Below are 20,169 nucleotides of genomic sequence, written 5' to 3' on the forward strand. Positions count from 1 at the left end.
CACGCAATTTGGATGCATAGATCCTGAGAAATCAGTACCCAGAACAACACCCTCTGGGCGTAATAACGGCCTTGATACGCCTGGGCATTGAGTCAAACAGATGGCGTGTACAGGTACAGCTGCCCATGCAGCCTCAACACGATACCACAGTTCATCAAGAGTAGTGACTGGCGTATTGTGACGAGCCAGTTGCTCGGCCACCATTGACCAATTGGTGAGGGATCCGGAGAATGTGCTGGCCAGGGCAGCAGTCGAACATTTTCTGTATCCAGAAAGTCCCGTACAGGACCTGCAACATGCGGTAATGCATTATCCTGCTGAAATGTAGGGTTTCGCAGGGATCGAATGAAGGGTAGAGCCACGGGTCGTAACACATCTGAAATGTAACGTGCACTGTTGAAAGTGCCGTCAATGCGAACAAGAGGTGACCGAGACGTGCAACCAATGGCAACCCATACCATCACGCCGGGTGATACGCCAGTATGGGGATGACGAATACGCGCTTCCAATGTGCGTTCACCGCGATGTCGCCAAATATGGATGCCACCATCATGATGCTGTAAACAGATCGTTGATTCATCCGAAAAACTGACGTTCTGCCATTCGTACACCCAGGTTCGTCGTTGAGTACACCATCGCAGGCGCTCCTGTCTGTGATACAGCGTCAAGGGTAACCGCAGCCATGCTCTCCGAGCTGTTAGTCCATGTTACTGCAAACGTCGTCGAACTGTTCGTGCAGATGGTGGTCGTCTTGCAAACGTCCCCATCTATTGACTCAGGGATCGAGACGTGGCTGCACGATCCGTTACAGCCATGCAGGCAAGATGCCTGTCATCTCGACTGCCAGTGATACGAGGCCGTTGGGATCCAGTACGGCGTTCCGTATTACCCTCCTGAACCCACCGATTCCATATTCTGGTAACAGTCATTGGATCTCGACCAATGCGAGCAGCAATGTAGCGATACGATAAGCCGCAATCGCGATAGGCTACAATCCGACCTTTATCAAAGTCGGAAACGTGATGGTACGCATTTCTCCTCCTTACACGAGGCATCACAACAACGTTTCACCAGACAACGCCGGTCAACTGCTGTTTGTGTATGAGAAATCAGTTGGAAACTTTCCTCATGTCAGCGCGTTGTAGGTGTCGCCACCGGCGCCAACCTTGTGTGAATGCTCTGAATAGCTAATCATTTGCATATCACAGCATCTTCTTCCTGTAGGTTAAATTTTTCGTCTGTAGCACGTCATCTTCGTGGTGTAGCAATTTTAATGGCCAGTAGCGTAATAAAAGTGAGACTTTCTCACATAACACTAGCAACTGATTCTAGCCATCCGCAGTCTCTATCTCTACACGAATGATGGTTAACAGAATTAGCTGTTAGTAATACAGCATGTAGTTGCAGCTGTAGCTGTTCTAAAGCTAAGTATTGACAGAGCTGTTTGTGCACTGTATTCAGTTATTAAATTTAGTCGTTTCAAACGGTGGCTCATGCTGTTTCTGGTGAAAGAACGGTTTAATAAACTTTCGGAAACTTTTCCTTACTGTGTTTCATAAAGTTATTTGTGCGTTGTAGTCATTTATCAAATTTAGTACGGTAGTTTTCAGCCACTGTTCCTCGCTGTTTCTAGTGAAATACTTCGGTAAAAAAGTTTCGTTCGCTTAGTGTTTAGTTTCGTTGTGTGTTGCATTGGACGCTTCAACTTTTGGTTTTAGACAAGAAATTGTGTGTAATTTAGAGCTATGGAAATGCAAAATTTGCAGCAAAAATAAATTAATAGAGGATCAGGAGAGTAAGGTATGTGTCCTACAGTTGCAGTTACAAAGCGGAAAGGAGGAACTGCAGAAGATGAGGTCGGGGAGAAGGATACTGGCAGCTGGTAAGAAGACAGCTAGGAGGAGAAGATATTCAGACAGTTGTACTTTGCATATCACCAATGGCTTTGATCAACTGTCAGTGGAGAGGAGCCTCTTGTAGCTTTAGGTGTAGGAAACATGCACCAACCTCATTAATTAAGGACCCTAAGACAGTTTTAGTTTCAAACAGAAAGAAGGAGGTTCTGCTGTCAGGTAGTTCACATGGCAGATGTGTGGGCCAGCAGTTGCAGGAAGTGTTGGGGAGTGAGTACCAGTTCACCATCATTGTGAAGCCTAGTGCAGGGCTGGCTCAGGTGACTGTTAACTTAGCGGACTTACGTAAGAATTTTACGAAAAAGGATCAGGTAGTGATTGTTGGTTTAGTTGAGAATAGTCTTGGACGTGGAGTGTAATGTAAGTGGTGACCTGGTAAAGATAGCTACTTAAACTGCATTAGTGCTCTTCGTGCATCTGTTTCAGCGTCATGATCAGCCTCATCTTAATGTTGATGTTAGGCGTGTCAACATGGGGCTTGAGAAGGTATAGATGGCGTTGGGAATGGCTCATATTGGAGTAATGCCAGTTGCGTCTATCAGTAGACTGGGTTTCACTTGGCTTGGGCTGCACTTGAACAGGTATGGAAAAGGGAGGTTGGCAAAGCTTATAGATGACAGTGTGGTGGGATAACTCATGCGAAAATTTTATACTGAAGTCAGCTGATAGGTATCCCTGCTTAAAGGAAGTCTCCCTGACAAAGGGACCACCTTCGGAGAAGACCAGGTACCTTCGGAGAAGACCAGGTATCCAAGCAGTGAAGGAATTATCATGGTTTATCAAAATATAAGAGGTATTAGAGATAAAGTTAGTGAACTGACTCTGACTTTATTGGTATATCAGAACACCACATAAGTAATGTGACAATTCAGACTCTTCCTTTACCAGGATACAGATTAGCTGACTGTTTTCCGAGAAGTTCTTTGTAGAGTGGGGGAGTGGCCATGTACATAAAAAAACACTATACCATTTGCTTCCATAAACGAGTCAAAGCACTACACTGGCATTTGAATGCTGTGCAGGGGCAATTGAATTTAGTGAAACTAAATTTCTGAGTGTTATTATTTATAGGTCCCCTAACTCCAACTTCAGAGAATTTCTCCAGTTCTTGCTTCACTTCAAATGAAATACCAAAAGTTAGTGGTACGAGGTGACTTAATATTAATTTTGTATGTGATTGTGGAAGAAAACGTTGGAAAATCCCCTAAATTCATATAATCTGATGTAGACTGTATTTTCACAAACAGGGTGGAGGGAAACAGTAGCACAGCCATAGACAATATTTTTATTCTTTCTTCATTATTGCTTGTTCATTCTGTTAGTAGACGTATGAAGGGTCTCTCAGACCGTGATGCACAAATTTTAGCACTAACAAGTTTTTGTACTCAAAAAATGTTATATATAATTACAAATTATGCAGAAGAGCTAATCCAACGGTAATAGTGAGTTTTCTAAACCTCGTCAAGGAACAAGAGTATCAGGATGTTTATAATACTGATAACATAGATGACAAATACAGTGCTTTCCTTAACACATTTCTCATGCTCTTAGAACGTTGCTTTCCATTAGAACGTTCAAAACAGGAAACCAGCAGTAAAAGGCAATCTGGGTGACTGACTAGTGGGATAAGGATATCATGTAGAACAAAGCGGAAATTGTATCAAAATGCTAGAAGTAGTAACAATCGAACTAAAGTAACCCATTACAAACAGTAACGCAAGGTGCTTAAAAATTTTATTACGAAGGCAAAGAGTATGGAGTACACAGACAAAATATCTATTTCCCAGGATAAAATTAAAACCGTATGGTCATTCGTTAAGGAAGTGTCTCGTCAGCAGCACAAGGTCGAAGGTGTAAATTCGGTACATAGTAAAAATGTTTCTGTTTAAGCCATATACATGTACAGTATTTAACAATCTCTTTCTGAACAAAGCTGATGAAGTAAATAAAAACTTAGTTTCTACAAGGAATCATATAACTCTATTGGAAAATGGCTTTTCGAGACTGGTATCTGAAATACCCCATCACTGAAGACTAAGCACTCTCGTGGATATGATGGAGTATCTGTCAGAAGACTAAAGTACTGTGCTGCGCGAGTTTGACCTGTACTTAGCCATATTTTTTATTTTTCCCTTGGGAATGGCCAATTTCCTGAACGATTAAAGTGCTCAGTAGAAAGGCCGCTTTATAGAAATGGGGAAAGGGATAATAAAGACAGTTTTAGACCTTTTCCTATGCCATCAGTGTTTGCTAAAGTTACCGAAAAGGCTGTATTTGTAAGGATAATAGATCATTTCATACTACATAATTTGCTGTCACAGGTATTTGGTTTTAGAAGTGTTTTAACAACTGAAAATGCTGTATTCTCTTTACTCTGCTAGGTACTGGATGGATTTAACAAAAGATTTCGAACGCTACGTTTTTTTTTTATTTATTATTTAACTAAGGAGTGTGATAGCCACAAATGTTGCTCCTGAAATTCAGCCATTATGGAATACGGGGAGTAGCTCACAATTGGTTCACATCTTAATTTAAGACAGACTGCAAAAGGTCATTCTCCAAAGTATCGGAATCGCTATGGTGTGGTGTCCAAGTGGAGTGCGGTTAAATGGGGAGGGGTGGAGGGGAGCGGTCGGGTGCTCCTGTTCCTTATTTATGTAAAGGACATGCCTTCTAATACTACAGTTGATTCTAAAATATATCTGTTTGTTGATGACATTAGCTTGGTAGTAAAGGAAGTTGTGTGCAACATTGGCACCATTTCAAATAGTGCAATTCAAGACATAAGTTCATGACTTGTAGAAAACAAACGTTAAATCGCAGTAAGGCTCAGTTTATATAGTTTCCAACACACAATCCTACAAAACCTGATATTTTAATTACACAGAATGGACATATGATTAGTGAGACTGTTTGACAGTTTGAATTTCTAGGTATTCAGATAGATAGTAAATTATCGTGAAAAGCCCATGTTCAGGATCTTGTTCAAAGACTTAATGCTGCAATTTTTGTTGTTAGAGCAGTATGTAACGTAAGTGATAGTTCGATACGCAATGCAGTCTAATTTGCTTGTTTTTATCAGCTTATGACGTATTGTGTTATATTTCGGGGTAACTCTTCCCATTCTCAAAGGGGCGATCCAGGCGATATGTGGTATAAGTTCACGAAACTCTTGTCGACTCTTGTTCATTAGTCTCGGTATTCTGACATAGATCTCTCAATATGTAGACTTTTTAATGTCGTTTCTTGTTAACGGTGCCTGCTTATTCCCAAGAATTAGCTGCTTTCGCTCAGTTAATACTAGGCAGAAATAAATTTGCATTTGGATAACACCTCCTTGACTATTGTGCAGAAAGGCGTGCAGTATTCTGCTGCATCCATTTTCAGTGAGCTACAACAAGAATTCGAAAATCTTGGCAATAATTCATACGCTTTCAAATCGGAAATGAAGAGAATCCTTATGGGTCACTCCTTCTATTCTGTCGCCGAGTTCCTTGAAAAATTAAGCTGATTCGTGTGTTAAATTTTTGACTGCATTTACATAAACTTATAGCTTTTAAGGACTCATAATCATTTTAATTTATGTACTATTATTTTTCTGTTGTAATTTCATATAATGACACGTTCCATGACCATGGAGATTTGCTTCTCTGTTTGGAACTAAACGTGAAGAGTAAAAATAAATAAATACTTCTTTTCAGAAGCAACAGTAGTGTCGGAATTCGTCAAAATATTATTAAAAATATTAGTGGTATTGTAGGAGTCTACGCTATTTAATTATTTGTAAACAATTTAAATTCGGAAAACTTCGGGTGCTATCTTACATCTAACAAGACATCTTTAATGTATGACATTTTAACATTCATAGCAAATAATAATAATAATAATACAGTAACAATTACAATATGCATATTGTATTAGCAGCAGACTAGGACATTACTAACGATAATATTCGTATCATTCATGATAGATCCCACAGTTGTGTTGAAGCTTATATGTTTCCTTCATTTTTATTTTTATTTTTATAATGACTACTTTCAGTCAGTATGTGGTCATCTTCAGATATGTGTGGTTACATAACTACACAAGTCACAAGATGATCTAATACTGATCCAAACTAGTCACCCTAAAAATAAATGTGCAATTGAGACGTTCAGATAAAGGAATACATTTTAAAATAATGCTTATAATAATAATAATAATAATAATAATAATAATAATAATAATAATAATAATAATTAAGAAGAATGAATATTGGACGAACATATACGTTCAAATGAGAACTAATTTAGGTTGTGACCAGCTCCTTAGTTGGTCAAAATGGAAGTGCAAAATAATAATAATAGCTATAGTAATGAATATATGGAGTTTAAGAATTTTCGGTTCTGCTAATACTCATTACGTTCTTATCGAATGCGAGTATCTATATCTAACAGAAGCACATATCAGCAGTAAGCAAATCATCAAATGTCGAGAAAAAGCTGACTGGCCAGATGAAAAACGAGAAATAAAATTTGTAAGGTTGGTAGATGAGGCTGAAAGAAGAAAACAGTAAAAGATATAGGTATTGACAATACAACAGAGCTACTGGTTCACTTCTGGTTAGAACAGAACAGCTGGGATATTGCGGGAGGGCAGCTCTCCTCTTGAAATGAGAATGGTTTCGAGTAACGACGCAGGTTACTGTGTAGTTTCTTCCACAGTCGTATGGCTGGAATGAAGAAGAGATACAGAAAGATTTAGAGTTTGGACTGGTAAAGCCAATAAGCAGGATTTGTCCGGTTCGGTATTGTAGTAATGGAATGATGGTAAGTTTACCGACTATCGCTCTTACCAAATGCCATTCGTGACTGGAACATGGAAGGATGAATCAGACAGTGATTTCAGAAGTACCCACCGCCACCCACCGCATGGTGGCTTCAGCAGTATAGATGTATGTACTGGTATGCGAGGAGCCGTGCTGAGGACAGCACGGTCTAAGAAAATTATTACGGAAACAGTGTGTCGTTCAAGCTGTCATATCCAACACAACAGAGCAGAGAAAGGACGGATGTGCTCATACATCCGAAGGGTCACGCATTCACAGCTACGTCGAGTCCGTTGAGCTGCATCACATCAGTAAGGATTTGGCGTAGCTATAGAAAGTCTAATTTTTGTTTTATTTTATGTGGAAACACTGTAAATTTTTAGGGTTCATGGAGGCAATAGGCGGATTTTTCCTATTTGCTGTGAGATTTTTTCTCGCTAATTGTGATTTTCATTCAAAATTATGCTGATATTCTGACGCAAATTTACTGTTTGTTGATAGTGTGAACGGATAATACCATAGAAGTAACTGAGAAACTGTTTCACAAACATGTCCGCTGACCAGTTTTCGGTGTGATACGGATACCCTGTCATGCCCTAGAGTTTAGTTTAAGACTTGGGCTTCGTGCTCATCGTGATAAGGAACTTTATAGTCTTGGGATCTGTATCTCTAGATAAAACTGTAAGTCGTTAGCATATATACGTAGTTAAAAGAATGTTGAACTTGAGTTGAAGATGTGACAGCAGGTATGAGTGCCACAAATGGGATTTTGTTCGAGGTCGATTTCAGCTTGCAACGAAGTGACCCGCAAAATATGATCTGGGAACTACATTCCGTGGCACCAATGAAGAGAGACGCGCAGGTTCTAGTATCGCAACTACAATGGACTGTCGCAGACTCGAAATGGCATTGAGCTGCATCGCCAGCTGGGATGCAAATATGTACGAGGGCTATTCATAAAGTAAACAACGGTCGATTGCGTAATGGAAACAACAGCGAAAATATATTTTTTTTCCAACGGTTAACTACAACTTTCAGCTGCTTCTCTACGTGGGTGTCGCTACGAGTAAGACCTTTCTCGTAGCATTGTACCGCCTTCCCAATACCCTCGTCATAGATGGCAGCCGCCTGTGTCTCCTGCCAGTTCTCTACGCCGATCTGCAGATTCTTATCTGTTTATTTTTATTTATTCATTTACACGTCAGGTTCCGTAGGACTAAATTAAGGAGCAAATCTCCAAGGTCATGAACGTGTCAGTACGTGAACTTACAACATAAAAGTAATAACAGATAAAAATAGATGTTCATGAACCTGAAAAAAGTCAGTCCATAAGTTTAAGTAAGCGCTATCAGCAATACAATAAGAATAAGCTTAATTTTTCAAGGAACTGCTCGACAGAATAGGAGTTACCCATGAGGAAACTCTTCAGTTTCGATTTGAAGGCGCGTGGATTACTGCTGAGATTTTTGAATTCGAGTGGCAGCTTATTGAAAAGGGATGCAGCAGTATACTGCACACCTTTTTGCACAAGAGTTAAGGAAGTCCGATCCAAAACCAGGTTTGATTTCTGCGGAGTGAAATCTGCTTATTCTTAGGAATAAACTAATATTGGTAACAAGAAACGACAATCTGTGCCAAAATAGTCAATGCTTCATGTGAGCAGAGATGAAACTTAGAGCGAACTAAGTCCGGGTTGTATGGCGGGTTGTAAGGGGTCAACCACCCTTACGTATTGATAACGTATGTCTTCGCCTCACACAGGTCGCAGTACGTACTATCGGTAGTCGAACGCCCAGTGCGCCAGAGAGTAGTCAGTGTTGAGACTCCGAATCAGTAAGTTGTTGGCTGCTAAGCGAGCACGGCGGATTTTGCCAGGACGGCCGACCAAGTTTACACCTGTTTAACGGCTGTGTGTATCACTCAAAACCGTGGGCCTGACTTTCAGCAAATACGTAAGTGGCATTAACTGAGTGATTTGTTTCATGTATTTAAGTTTTCATGTGTGCACCGTGATTACGCAACAACCGCGCAGGACACCCGCGATTTGGATTGCAGTGAGGACTGTGCATTCAGTGCCACGTGAAGAATATTGGCGTGTCACGACATTAATAGGCGACCTCTGATAACCGCTATTACTTTGTCAGACGAAGGGAGTAACTGCCTCGTTCGAGCTGTTTAGGCAAAAGATGTAGAACGTTAACAACGAAGTATACACTAATTATTGCTATCTCACATCGTAATTAGCTTTGTTGGATTTCATACGAAACAACTCCCGTGCAGATATTAACCGCTCAGCCCTTATCAGTTGCACACGGTCAAACTGTTTTAAACGGTTAGGCTATAATCCACTTGTCAATAACGGTGAGTTTAATATGGAGTGTTTCAGGGTGATAAAACACTTCCGATCGAAAACACTGATGGTGTGTTGTCACTGCCGCCGCAATGTGCGGCCGAGAATTGTCACGATAAACGAAAACCATGACAGTTACGTAGTGTAGACTGCATGAAATCAGGCGCAATCTCTCACAGGCACTCATAATGTTGAGGTGACTCTGTTTTCTAGGCATCTTTACGTGCTCACTGTACTAGCAGGACTGAAAAAGCGACGTGACGCGATCGACGGTTATACTAGAGGCACCGTTCATCACATCTACAGAATGGTCCATTGATAGTGGCCGGGACAAATATCTCACGAAATAATCATCAAACGAAAAAACTACAAAGAACGAAACTCGTCTAGCTTGAAGGGAGAAACCAGATGGCGCTATGGTTGGCCCGCTAGATGGCGCTGCCACAGGTGAAACGGATATCAACTGCGTTTTTTTTTTTAATAGGAACCCCCATTTTTATTACACATTCGTGTAGTACGTAAAGAAATATGAATGTTTCAGTTGGACTACTTTTTTCGCTTTGTGACAGATGGTGCTGTAATAGTCACAAACGTATAAGTACGAGGTATCAAGTAACATTCCACCAGTGCGGACGGTATTTGCTTCGTGATACATTAAAACGGACCGTTTACCAATCGCGGAAAAGGTCGATATCGTATTGATGTATGACTATTGTGAACAAAATTACCAACGGGCGTGTGCTATGTATGCTGCTCGGTATCCTGGACGACATCATCCAAGTGTCCGGACCGTTCACCGAATAGTTACGTTATTTAAGGAAACAGGAAGTGCTCAGCCACATGTGAAACGTCAACCACGACCTGCAACAAATTATGATGCCCAAGTAGGTGTTTTAGCTGCTGTCACGGCTAATCCGCACATCAGTAGCAGACAAATTGCGCGAGAATCAGGAATCTCAAAAACGTCGGTGTTGAGAATGCTACATCAACATCGATTGCACCCGTACCATACTTCTATGCACCAGGAATTGCATGGCGACGACTTTGAACGTCGTGCACAGTTCTGCCACTGGGCACAAGAGAAATTACGGGGCGATGACAGATTTTTTGCACGCGTTCTGTTTAGCGACGAAGCGTCATTCACCAACAGCGGTAACGTAAACCGGCATAATATGCACTATTGGGCAACAGGAAATCCACGATGGCTGCGACAAGTGGAACATCAGCGACCTTCGCGGTTTAATGTATGGTGCGGCATTTACGGAGGAAGGATAATTGGCCCCCATTTTATCGATGGCAATCTAAATGGTGCCACGTACGCTGATTTCCTACATAATGTGTTACCGATGTTACTACAAGATGTTTCACTGCATGACAGAATGGCGATGTACTTCCAACATGGTGGATGTCCGGCACATAGCTCACGTGCGGTTGATACGGTACTGATTAGCATATTTCATGACAGGTGATTTTGGTCGTCGAAGCACCATACCATGGCCCGCACGTTCACCAGATCTGACGTCCTCAGATTTCTTTCTGTGGGGAAAGTTTAAGGATATTTGCTATTGTGATCCACCGACAACGTCTGACAACATGCGTCAGCGCATTGTCAATGCATGTCTGAACATTACGGAAGGCGAACTACTCGCTGTTGAGAGAAATGTCGTTAAACGTTCTCAGAAATGATAACTTCACAAATGTACATGTATGACATTGGAACAACCGAAATAAAATGTTCAAACGTACCTACGTTCTGTATTTTAATTTAAAAAAACCTACCTGTTACCAATTGTTCGTCTAAAATTGTGATCCATATGTTTGTAACTATTACAGCACCATCTCTCACAAAGCGAACAAAGTGGTCCAACTAAAACATTCATATTTCTTTACGTACTACACGAATATGTAATAAAAAATGGGGGTTCCTATTTTAAAAAAACGCTGTTGATATCCGTTTGACCTATGGCAGCGCCATCTAGCGGGCCAACCATAGCGCCATCTGGTTTCCCCCTTCAAGCTAGACAAGTTTCGTTCTTTGTAGTTTTTTAGTTTGACGCTTATTTCTTGAGATATATGGCCAGGTCACAATCAATGGACCACCCTGTATACAAAGCTTCATCAGTTCTCACTGCGGTATCCTTTCGCAACCGATCGGCCCTTGCTTCCAGAATAGCCCTCTACAGTTGCATTGCCTACCTTATGGAGCATCAAATTTTTTCCAGCCACTTTTATTTTGTCCACACCGTACCTTTCCAGCTAGAAAGTCCATAATATCATGTAAAGAAACTTTTGCATGACTAGAAACTCTTAACCTGTCATGTAGGCATACTAGGTATCACACAGTATGACGCAGACTGTACAAGAGTACTCACCGACAGCCGACCCGCCCACCAGGCCGCCGCTTCTGGGTTTGTGAAGTCGACGACACTGCCGTCGCCGTTCCACCAGGTGCTGTTGGGGCTGCCGTCGGTATTGGTCACGAAGTAGCCGTTGGCCAGCGCCTCAGAGTGGTAGGGCTCGCAGTCCAGGTTGATGAACGGGTGGATCCACAGGGTGACGCGGAACCCCAGGTCGTGCAGGTCGTCCACGAGCGACCTGACGTTAGGGAACTTGGCCGTGTTGAACGTCAGGCTCCCGTAACACGTCTCCCACAGGTCGTCTATCTCTATCTGACTGTTGTTGAAGCCGTTAGCGAGTATCTCACTAGCCAGCTCCCTCACTGTAGAATCGTCAATGTCTCTCTTGTACCGCGCCCAGGTCGACCATATGGGGTGTGTGGTCATTCGCTCGTCAGGTATTCCGGTCGGCTTGCCCAGGAGTCTCTCTACAGCGTCCTCGTGTGCTTGTCTCGCGTCGTCAAAGTCGCACGTCAGCATCTGGAAGACTATGCCAGTCCGATCGACTGGGTAGGGGGCCTGGTTCTCAGCGATGAGACACAGCGCGTCACCTGATTCGTTAGTATGCTGGTCTATGAACAGGGGCACATTGGGAGAAACGTGCAAGTACCTACCATCAGAGAAAAGCCAATACCTCTCGGCGATGCCAACATTGTCCTGCTGTTTCGTGACATACGGGTAATTGCTGTACACATTTTCCTCTATGGGCCACAATTGGTTGTACTGCTCGAGTCCGCCGTACATATAGCTGCCTTGGTGGCTATGGCAGCTTAGGATTCTAGCACTACCTGCGCCGGGGCTCGAGACAGTTACGTTGATACATTGCCCAGCGACCTTGGTCGAACTCCTGATAGTGATTTGGGAACTACGCAGTTGGAAGCAGTCTTCGTCGGGAACCATATCAGTACAGGGCTCTGGAGCACCCTGATCGCCATCGATTTCGACGTAAGCGATGTCCTCACTGTAGCCATCTGCAAGCATAAAAAGTGGCCATTTTCCCTCAAAGCTGTGTGCAGATCTGGACTGCGAGAGATAATTCACTGGCAGAAAAAACAACACAATTTTAAAAGAAGTACACATTTCACCACATTTGTGGTTCGTGAGAGGTTTCTCCCTTTTTTTTAACTATATAATACCGTTGCGTATTACTACAGATCAACGAGTACCACTTCTTACAGTGTTTTTTACAGCATCTGTATTGCATCTCATATGCTGACAATGGCGTTTGCTGTGTACTAACCTGGGTTACAATTAAGATGTAGCTATACAGAAACCAAAGGGAAGTTAAACAACAAGGCTGTCTGAGAGAACAAGAATAACAACCTTAAGACAGGGCATGTAGAAATAGACGATAGCAGGAGCATCTGCTTAGAAGATATCATCCCATCCCCATAAACATACAATAGCATTATTCAAAAATGCAGTGCATGGGACTAATACCAAACCCTAAGAACAAGAATGAGGAAATGAAAACGTTTATAAAAATAACGGTAGAAAATGGTTTCGAGGCAGGTTTAACAGATAGATTACGTATATTGAAGATGGAGGGGGAGAAAGGAAAGGAAAGGGGAGGAACTCATGATGTCACTTAATGCGGATTCAGCAGTGACGAGTGAAAATGTGTGCCGGACCGGAATTCGAACTCGGGACCTCCCGCTTACTAGGCAGTTACGTTAACTGCTGCGCCACCAGGACACATTGGTCCCAGTTTAGAATCCTGGTCCGGCACATACCATCACACGGCGCCGCTGACTCGACAAAGTCCCGGTGGAGTTCACATCATCTTTGTTCCGTTTTCTTTCCTTTCTTGCCCCCCCCCCCCCCCCTTCCTCACAGCTTCAGTTTATAAAACATGTATCAAAGTTGCGGGTTCCGTAATGTGTCCTAAAGAGCGGACACCACACATTCGTATAATTAATAGGTAGAATTCATGTAACGGTAGGACACAGAATGGAACGAACGATATAAGTCTGAGGAAACATAGTCATGCCATACTTCGAAAATATCTCATAGCAACTGGCGAGGTTATTCGACAACGAAGGAGTTAAAACTGCGTTCAGGACGACAGACACTGGAGTGGAGGCTGAACCACAAGATTCAAACAGATAAGAACTAGATGGCGAAAACAATAGTTCATGAAATAGTGTCACGGTTGTGAGATGAAGTGTGGCGGTCAAACGGCAGGAAATGTTGGAATGGAATTTAAAGAGCATAATAGCAAAGAGAATGGTTCTTCGACGTTGGCTAAGCACATCAAGAATGCATTCGTTGGGAAGCGTCAGAGACAATATGAATATATTTCAATTTGAAGAGAGAGGGTGGTGGTTGTTGTATTTAGAAAGAAATAGCATATTTTGTGCTCTAAGACAAGAATGCCTCAACGTGTTAAATGAAAAGGCAGAAGTGTCCAAGGGGTATTTTTGTTATGTCCTCGTTGAGAAGCAGCCACCGATCTCGTCTAAGTAGTGGCCGTCAAGTTTTAATATGTAATGTTGGTTATCCTGTATAGAAGCATCATAGATACAACTTTGGCCTTTAGGAATTGCTGTCACTTGACACATAAACCTTCAAGGATTTTATTTTAGACAACAGCATCATTGGGGGCTTGGATGAATACGTTACATGATAGTATAATTTTTGATAAATGAGGGCAGTTGCCTTTTAATTAATTAATTAATAACAGAGCTTTTGGGGGGGAGGGGTGGACGTTATTCACCAACATGAGATGTTCAAGAAAGAGTTTTTCATGTTTGACAGTGCATGTTTGCTGATGGCCTTTTACTTTTGATGGTGCTTAATACCATAGTAACTTTAAGGCATGTAATACTACAAGGCAGTACACATATATCTACATGGTTGTCAGAATATGCAGTACTGTGGGGTAATTATTTGTGTTTCCTTTTATTATGAAACTTTATAATGGAGTGATGTAGCCCAAAACATTTTGTTGTAAATATATCGCACCTTTTCGACAACTAGCACGTAACATTCTCATCATCAAAACCAAGACAAAGTTACATTATTTAATTGTAATTTGTAATTTTACCTTAAAGTTATTGTTTTTTATGCTTCATCTACTTTTTAAATTTTTGCTATTTCGAAATTTTTGTTATTGGCTCAAACGATTCAGAACAATGGGTCAGCTGTAACAGCATCATAGATTGGTTTGAAGGACGGCTTCTTCCTATAAAATTCAATTTTCTTTAACAAAAGAAAGCTCAGTTCTAATTCAGGCCTCAGTGAAGTGATATTCATGGTGCTAACACTTCTAAATGACAATTAAGCAGATTGTTTTGCCCGTGAAACAGATCGGTAATAGCCGTCCGTCAGCATCTTCGTAAATAGGCACTGGTAACAGAAACGAACTGTGAAACAGATCGTTTTATTAAGGGAAACGCAAAAAACAATAACGAGAAAGTAAAACATTTAACCGGACATTTTTTAATGACCACAAGATATTCTCGAAAACAGTTACTTGTTGTCTACATCTACAGCATATGGATACTCCGCACTCCACCTTAGGGCGCATCGCAGAGGATACCTCGTATCACTACTAGTCATTTTCTTCCCTGTTCCACTCGCAAACAGAACGAGAGGAAAACGGCTATTTATATGCCTCCAAATGAGCTCTAATTTCCCGCGTCTTATCCTCGTGATGTTTACGCATAATGTATGTTGAAGGCAACAGAATCGTTCTGCAGTCAGCTTCAAATGCCGGTTCTCTAAGTTTTTTCGACAGTCCTCCTAGAAAATAACGTCACCTTTCCCTCCAGGGATTCCTACTTGAGTTCCTGAAGCATCTCCGCACCACTTGCGCTGTGTTCGAATCCAGCCCGCCTCTGATTCGCTTCTGTCTCGTCCTTCAATCCGAGCTGGTACGGATCCCAACCACCCGCGTAGTACTCAAGAACAGGTCACATTAGCGTCCTATATGCAGTCTCCTTTACAGATGAACCACACGTTCCTAGAATTCTCTCAATTAACCGAAATCGACCATTCGCCTTCTCTACCACAATCCTCATATACTAGTCCCATTTAATATCACTTTGCAACGTTACGCCCAAATATAAGGCGGTCATTTGGGCATTTTCTATTTCCTTGGAACAGGTCGTTTAATGAAATATGTATGTATCCCAGCATCGTACGGTTACGGACGTTGCAGGCAATAATGAGACATGGAGGTAAACAAGGTCACACGCTCGCTAAGCTGCGGCACCTGTTAATAATATTTCACAATGTAATCCGACTGTAAAATAGGGATGTGTCGTAAGATTCGCACTTCTCTTTCATTACTGAGTAATTTTAAAAGTATGATGCTGTATCTCGGCACGAGTTGGCACAAAATTGGGACACCGAGAACCTACTCAAGAGAGGAGAGGTTCGAATGCAGTGCGGCCATTCTGATCGATATTTTCTGTGATATCTAATCCCCCTTCCTAGTCAACGCCAGGTGAAAGCTGGGATGGAGTTGTCACAGACATATTTCTCCACCCTTTCTGATTGAGCTGGTTAATTTTTCTACTGACCACGTTGTCGAAAGGTTACCTTCCTTCTCCATGTATTTGTCGGACAGGCTACAACATAACCATTACATGTGTGGTTGAAAGTATTTACGGCGTAAATTTAAGATCCATAAGATCTTTGGATATTTGATAGAAATTGCGAACTGCTTTGTAGGCAAGTTCTCAGGTTTGCAAGTGTATTCGTACCGGGTGGAAGACTATGATGTAAAGTTTGTATTAGTTATGGAGCTGTGCACGCATAAAGAATGAAACAAGAGAATGAAGGTCTAACGCTTGTTCTCCTACACCTGTGTACTAAGATGGCTGTCTAGCTGAGTGAGTCTACATCACAGGTGTATCATCACCTACAGCATCCTGTATCGACATTCCATGAAGTGCTGGGGAACAGGGATTTAATCCAGAACACTGATGCAGCATTTGTTGATATGGAAGAGTACGCCATCATCTCTCATTTTGATTGTGGAAATATCTTTATCGTCCATATTAGAACCAGCTAACTACTTTGAGTTCAACCAAGAAGTCGAATCCTTTATTATTTGTGAGGAGGTAATGTGAGTTTATGATACTATGTCGTAAAACGTCTGTGCACACGTTACTGTGAATTTCTCGTTCATGGCGGCGAGATCATCAGTGACACCGGTTACTGATTGTTGTAATAGCATTTTATCTGGTGCCTGGTATAGACTACTAAATTTAGCCTAGTTGTTTGTGATGGGGCTCAGATGTTTAAGAAGTAGCAAATATTTTACAGGCCAACCTATCGAGGCTAACCGTTCTGACAGTATACGACATAACCATGCATGTAAGCCATTAAATGTGGCACCGAACATATCAGCATCTGATAGAACTGTACACAGAAACTGCACCGCACACACCCATACATCAAACAAAAAATCAACCCATTTCCAGCGCAATATCGACCTTAGACGAGCTGAAATCTGATTGAGTTTCGCATCTCAAATAAACGTAGGCGCAGTCATTTGCGTCGAAATAAAAGGTCGATTTTTACGCATCTACCACAGAAATAGAAGAGGAACTCACGAGAGAAAGATATAAATACGAACGAGCTCTCTGAATTCTATCAAGAATGATATTATAGTACACCCCAAATATCTGAGTGCTCACAGGGACAGTGGCAGACTTTCGACCTTACATGGGTACATACAGTGCACAGAAATGCTCAAAATGCACAGGTGATCATTTTGAGGTCGTATGTGACACAAGCGAAGATAACAGTAAATGCGCGAAGTGCATGAGCGAGTACACGCTTGCGAGGTGCTCGAAAAGACCATCCGTTCCAACATACCTAAATCCTACATAAACATGAAATGTATTGAGAACCAGAGTGTCAGTATACCAAAAGACACAATATACACCCCTCGGGCATAGGTGTGTGTGTGTGTGTGTGTGTGTGTGTGTGTGTGTGTGTGTGTGTGTGTGTGTGTGTGTTTTGTCCTTAGCTAAGTTAGTTTAAGTTAGATTAAGTAGTGCGCAAGCCTAGGGACCGATGACCTCAGCAGTTTAGTCCCATAGGAACTTACCACAAATTTCCAGTTTCCTCATAACTTACGATCTAATTAGGTCAGTCACAACCACCCTTGTCAATATACTGCCGGAGAGAAAAACGTATTCGAATCTATGAAAGCAGTATCAAAAAAGCCTTTGCAAAACAACTAGACCTTGTGCTAATTGGCAATAAGCCACACCTCCACATACACTCCACACAGAAATCTGTGCCAACAAAACTCAAAAATCTGGAGAGATAGCGGAGACACCAAAATGTAACCCACGACAACCATCTCACAGGAAAAGCCGACCACTAATCCAGCCATAGCAGACGAGAAGGTGACGGCTCAAGAAGTCGAAACATAACTCTGCCCAACTTCAAATGCAGTACTGCACAGACAGAGTAGCTAAGGAAACATCAACATAAAAGACAAAAACTATAGGGAAATAAAGTGAGCAGTCCTAACGAACCATAGAACAGCCATGGGAGAGGGACTCCAGGAAAATATTTTTTTTTTTTTATCTTATGGGACTTAACTGCTAAGGTCATCAGTCCCTAAGCTTACACACTACTTAACCTAAATTATCCTAAGGACAAACACACACACCCATGCCCGAGGGAGGACTCGAACCTCCGCCGGCAGGAAAATATCACTGCTGACTTTGTTAGTACCAGTGACTTCAGGGCAAGGCTAGTGGTATTAGAAAAACTAATCATCAGTGAAAAATTAGCCACACTAGGAGTCTTAGAACAAGGGCTAACAGCCTTACACTGATCCTACACGTTTCGTCAGCCATGTAGTGGACACAGCGCCAGTAAAACGTGACTTACCCAAAAGCGGAGTGACAGTATTTCACAGTAAAATAATACTTACCATTAGAATAAACCTAGCTGCGCAACATACGGAAATCAACGGAATCAACCTCAAGCTACAAACCCATGCCAACAAAAAACATCAATAATAAAGATGTATGTACCAAAACAGGAGCTATTACTAATAGAGTTCCTGCAATACGTCACACTCCTGGCAGAATTTATAATTATGGACAACATAAGTACGAGACCTGAAATATTTGAAGATTCCAGAAGCAATAAGAGCGGAATTGCCCCAGAAACAGTTCTAGAAGACAAAACAAACTGTAAGGCACCATCCTTCATTAATCATGTAGAAACGTCTACAGCTGGTCGCTACGTATGTTCAATCTCATTTTACACTTATCTCAACATACCATGAGCGGGAGTCAGCATCGATAGTGACCACCTGCTTCTAACAATACGTAAACATGTACTGGCATCTCCGAAAATAGAAAGAAACAAAAAAGCAATATTTTTAGTCACCGAAAACTTAAATGTAAAGAACTACCAAGTCGACCAACGTGCGATATCTGAAAATATTCTGCAAGCCCAAGAAATAGCAAACGTAGAAAAAGTAGAAAAATGCGATGAAAAAATTATACAAGCGATATCAACAGCGGCATCCGAAAACGCTGTAGTAAAAACAACAAAACCTCATGTAGAAAGTATCTCGCAAAGCATATTAAACACAGGAAAAGAAAAGATGAACTTGCAACCGCTTAAAAGTAACCACCGTTGCGAATTCATACGGGAATGGAGGGCCATCTCAACAACTTTGGTAAGCTACGTCCAAGAGATTAACGAGATGAAAAATAGTCTGGGATGGACAAAAACCTTGACAACAAGCACTTCAATAGGTGGTTGCACGCATTCAGAAAAGTTACTGGACTCCAGCGTAAAGCCGGTCCCCCTATATATCATCAAGAAAACATGGTAAAAGAAGACGAACGTCTTGAAAATGTTCACAACCACCAAAAAGGCTCGAATCGCAAGTGAAATCACGAAGAAATAGCAAAACAAGAACTAAGAATAGTATAGCACTCATCACCTCTACTCTCGCAGAGTTGTTAGAATCGTATGTAATTGTTACACAGAAATGACAAACTCGTATATTACCCGAACAATGAGAACTAGTTCATCAAAGACAAGACGAATGAGTGAATAAATTGTCCACGGAAAAAATTTCCTGTAAGTGCATGTGTCAAGGTTCTGCAACCATTTTTAAGTATGATGTAACTGATGAAGTTCTTCAGAGAATCTTGGTAATCAATCTCAGGTCGATCTATACTTTATCTGAGATTAGGCCTCCAGTTCTCGAACAGCGCGATATCAGTCCGTAAGAAGGAAACTGGGCGGATAACGAGCTACAGACTTCATTTCTTTTACAGCTGTTAAGTTTCTCCCACCTCACAGATTTAATGAAAGAAAGATATTTGCAGCAGGGAAAATGTCAAATTCGAGATACTATTTTCATGTGTATTAATGTTAATCGGAGTGCGTGGGAATGGTCTAACTGCATGCTCGGTGACAACAAATGCAACTAATTAAATGTGCAGCTCGATCGTCTTTACAATATTACGTAGGACGAGAAAGAAAATATTACTATTGCCTCCTGTTTACGCAGTTCATGTGATGCCTGTGACCATATTCTTATATCCTCTTTATAGCTTTTTTTTACAAAAAAAATGGTTCAAATGGCTCTGAGCACTATGGGACTTAACATCTGAGGTCATCAGTCCCCTAGACTTAGAACTACTTAAACCTAACTAACCTAAGGACATCACAAACATCCATGCCCGAGGTAGGATTCGAACCTGC

At 41.6% G+C, this 20,169-nt stretch overlaps 1 protein-coding gene across 1 annotated transcript in view; it reads right to left on the reverse strand.

The window, feature by feature from the left end:
• The window catches only part of LOC124622797 (myogenesis-regulating glycosidase-like), a 68,479-nt gene that overhangs the window by 35,049 nt on the left and 13,261 nt on the right, over positions 1–20,169 (reverse strand). Inside the window, exon 3 of the mRNA XM_047148589.1 lies at positions 11,443–12,437. Within this exon, the coding sequence (XP_047004545.1) occupies positions 11,443–12,437 (995 nt within the window). The remainder of the gene's footprint in view (positions 1–11,442; positions 12,438–20,169) is intronic.

This window comes from Schistocerca americana, chromosome 7 (genome assembly GCF_021461395.2).
Source record: "Schistocerca americana isolate TAMUIC-IGC-003095 chromosome 7, iqSchAmer2.1, whole genome shotgun sequence".
Classification (NCBI taxonomy): Eukaryota; Metazoa; Arthropoda; class Insecta; order Orthoptera; family Acrididae; genus Schistocerca; species Schistocerca americana.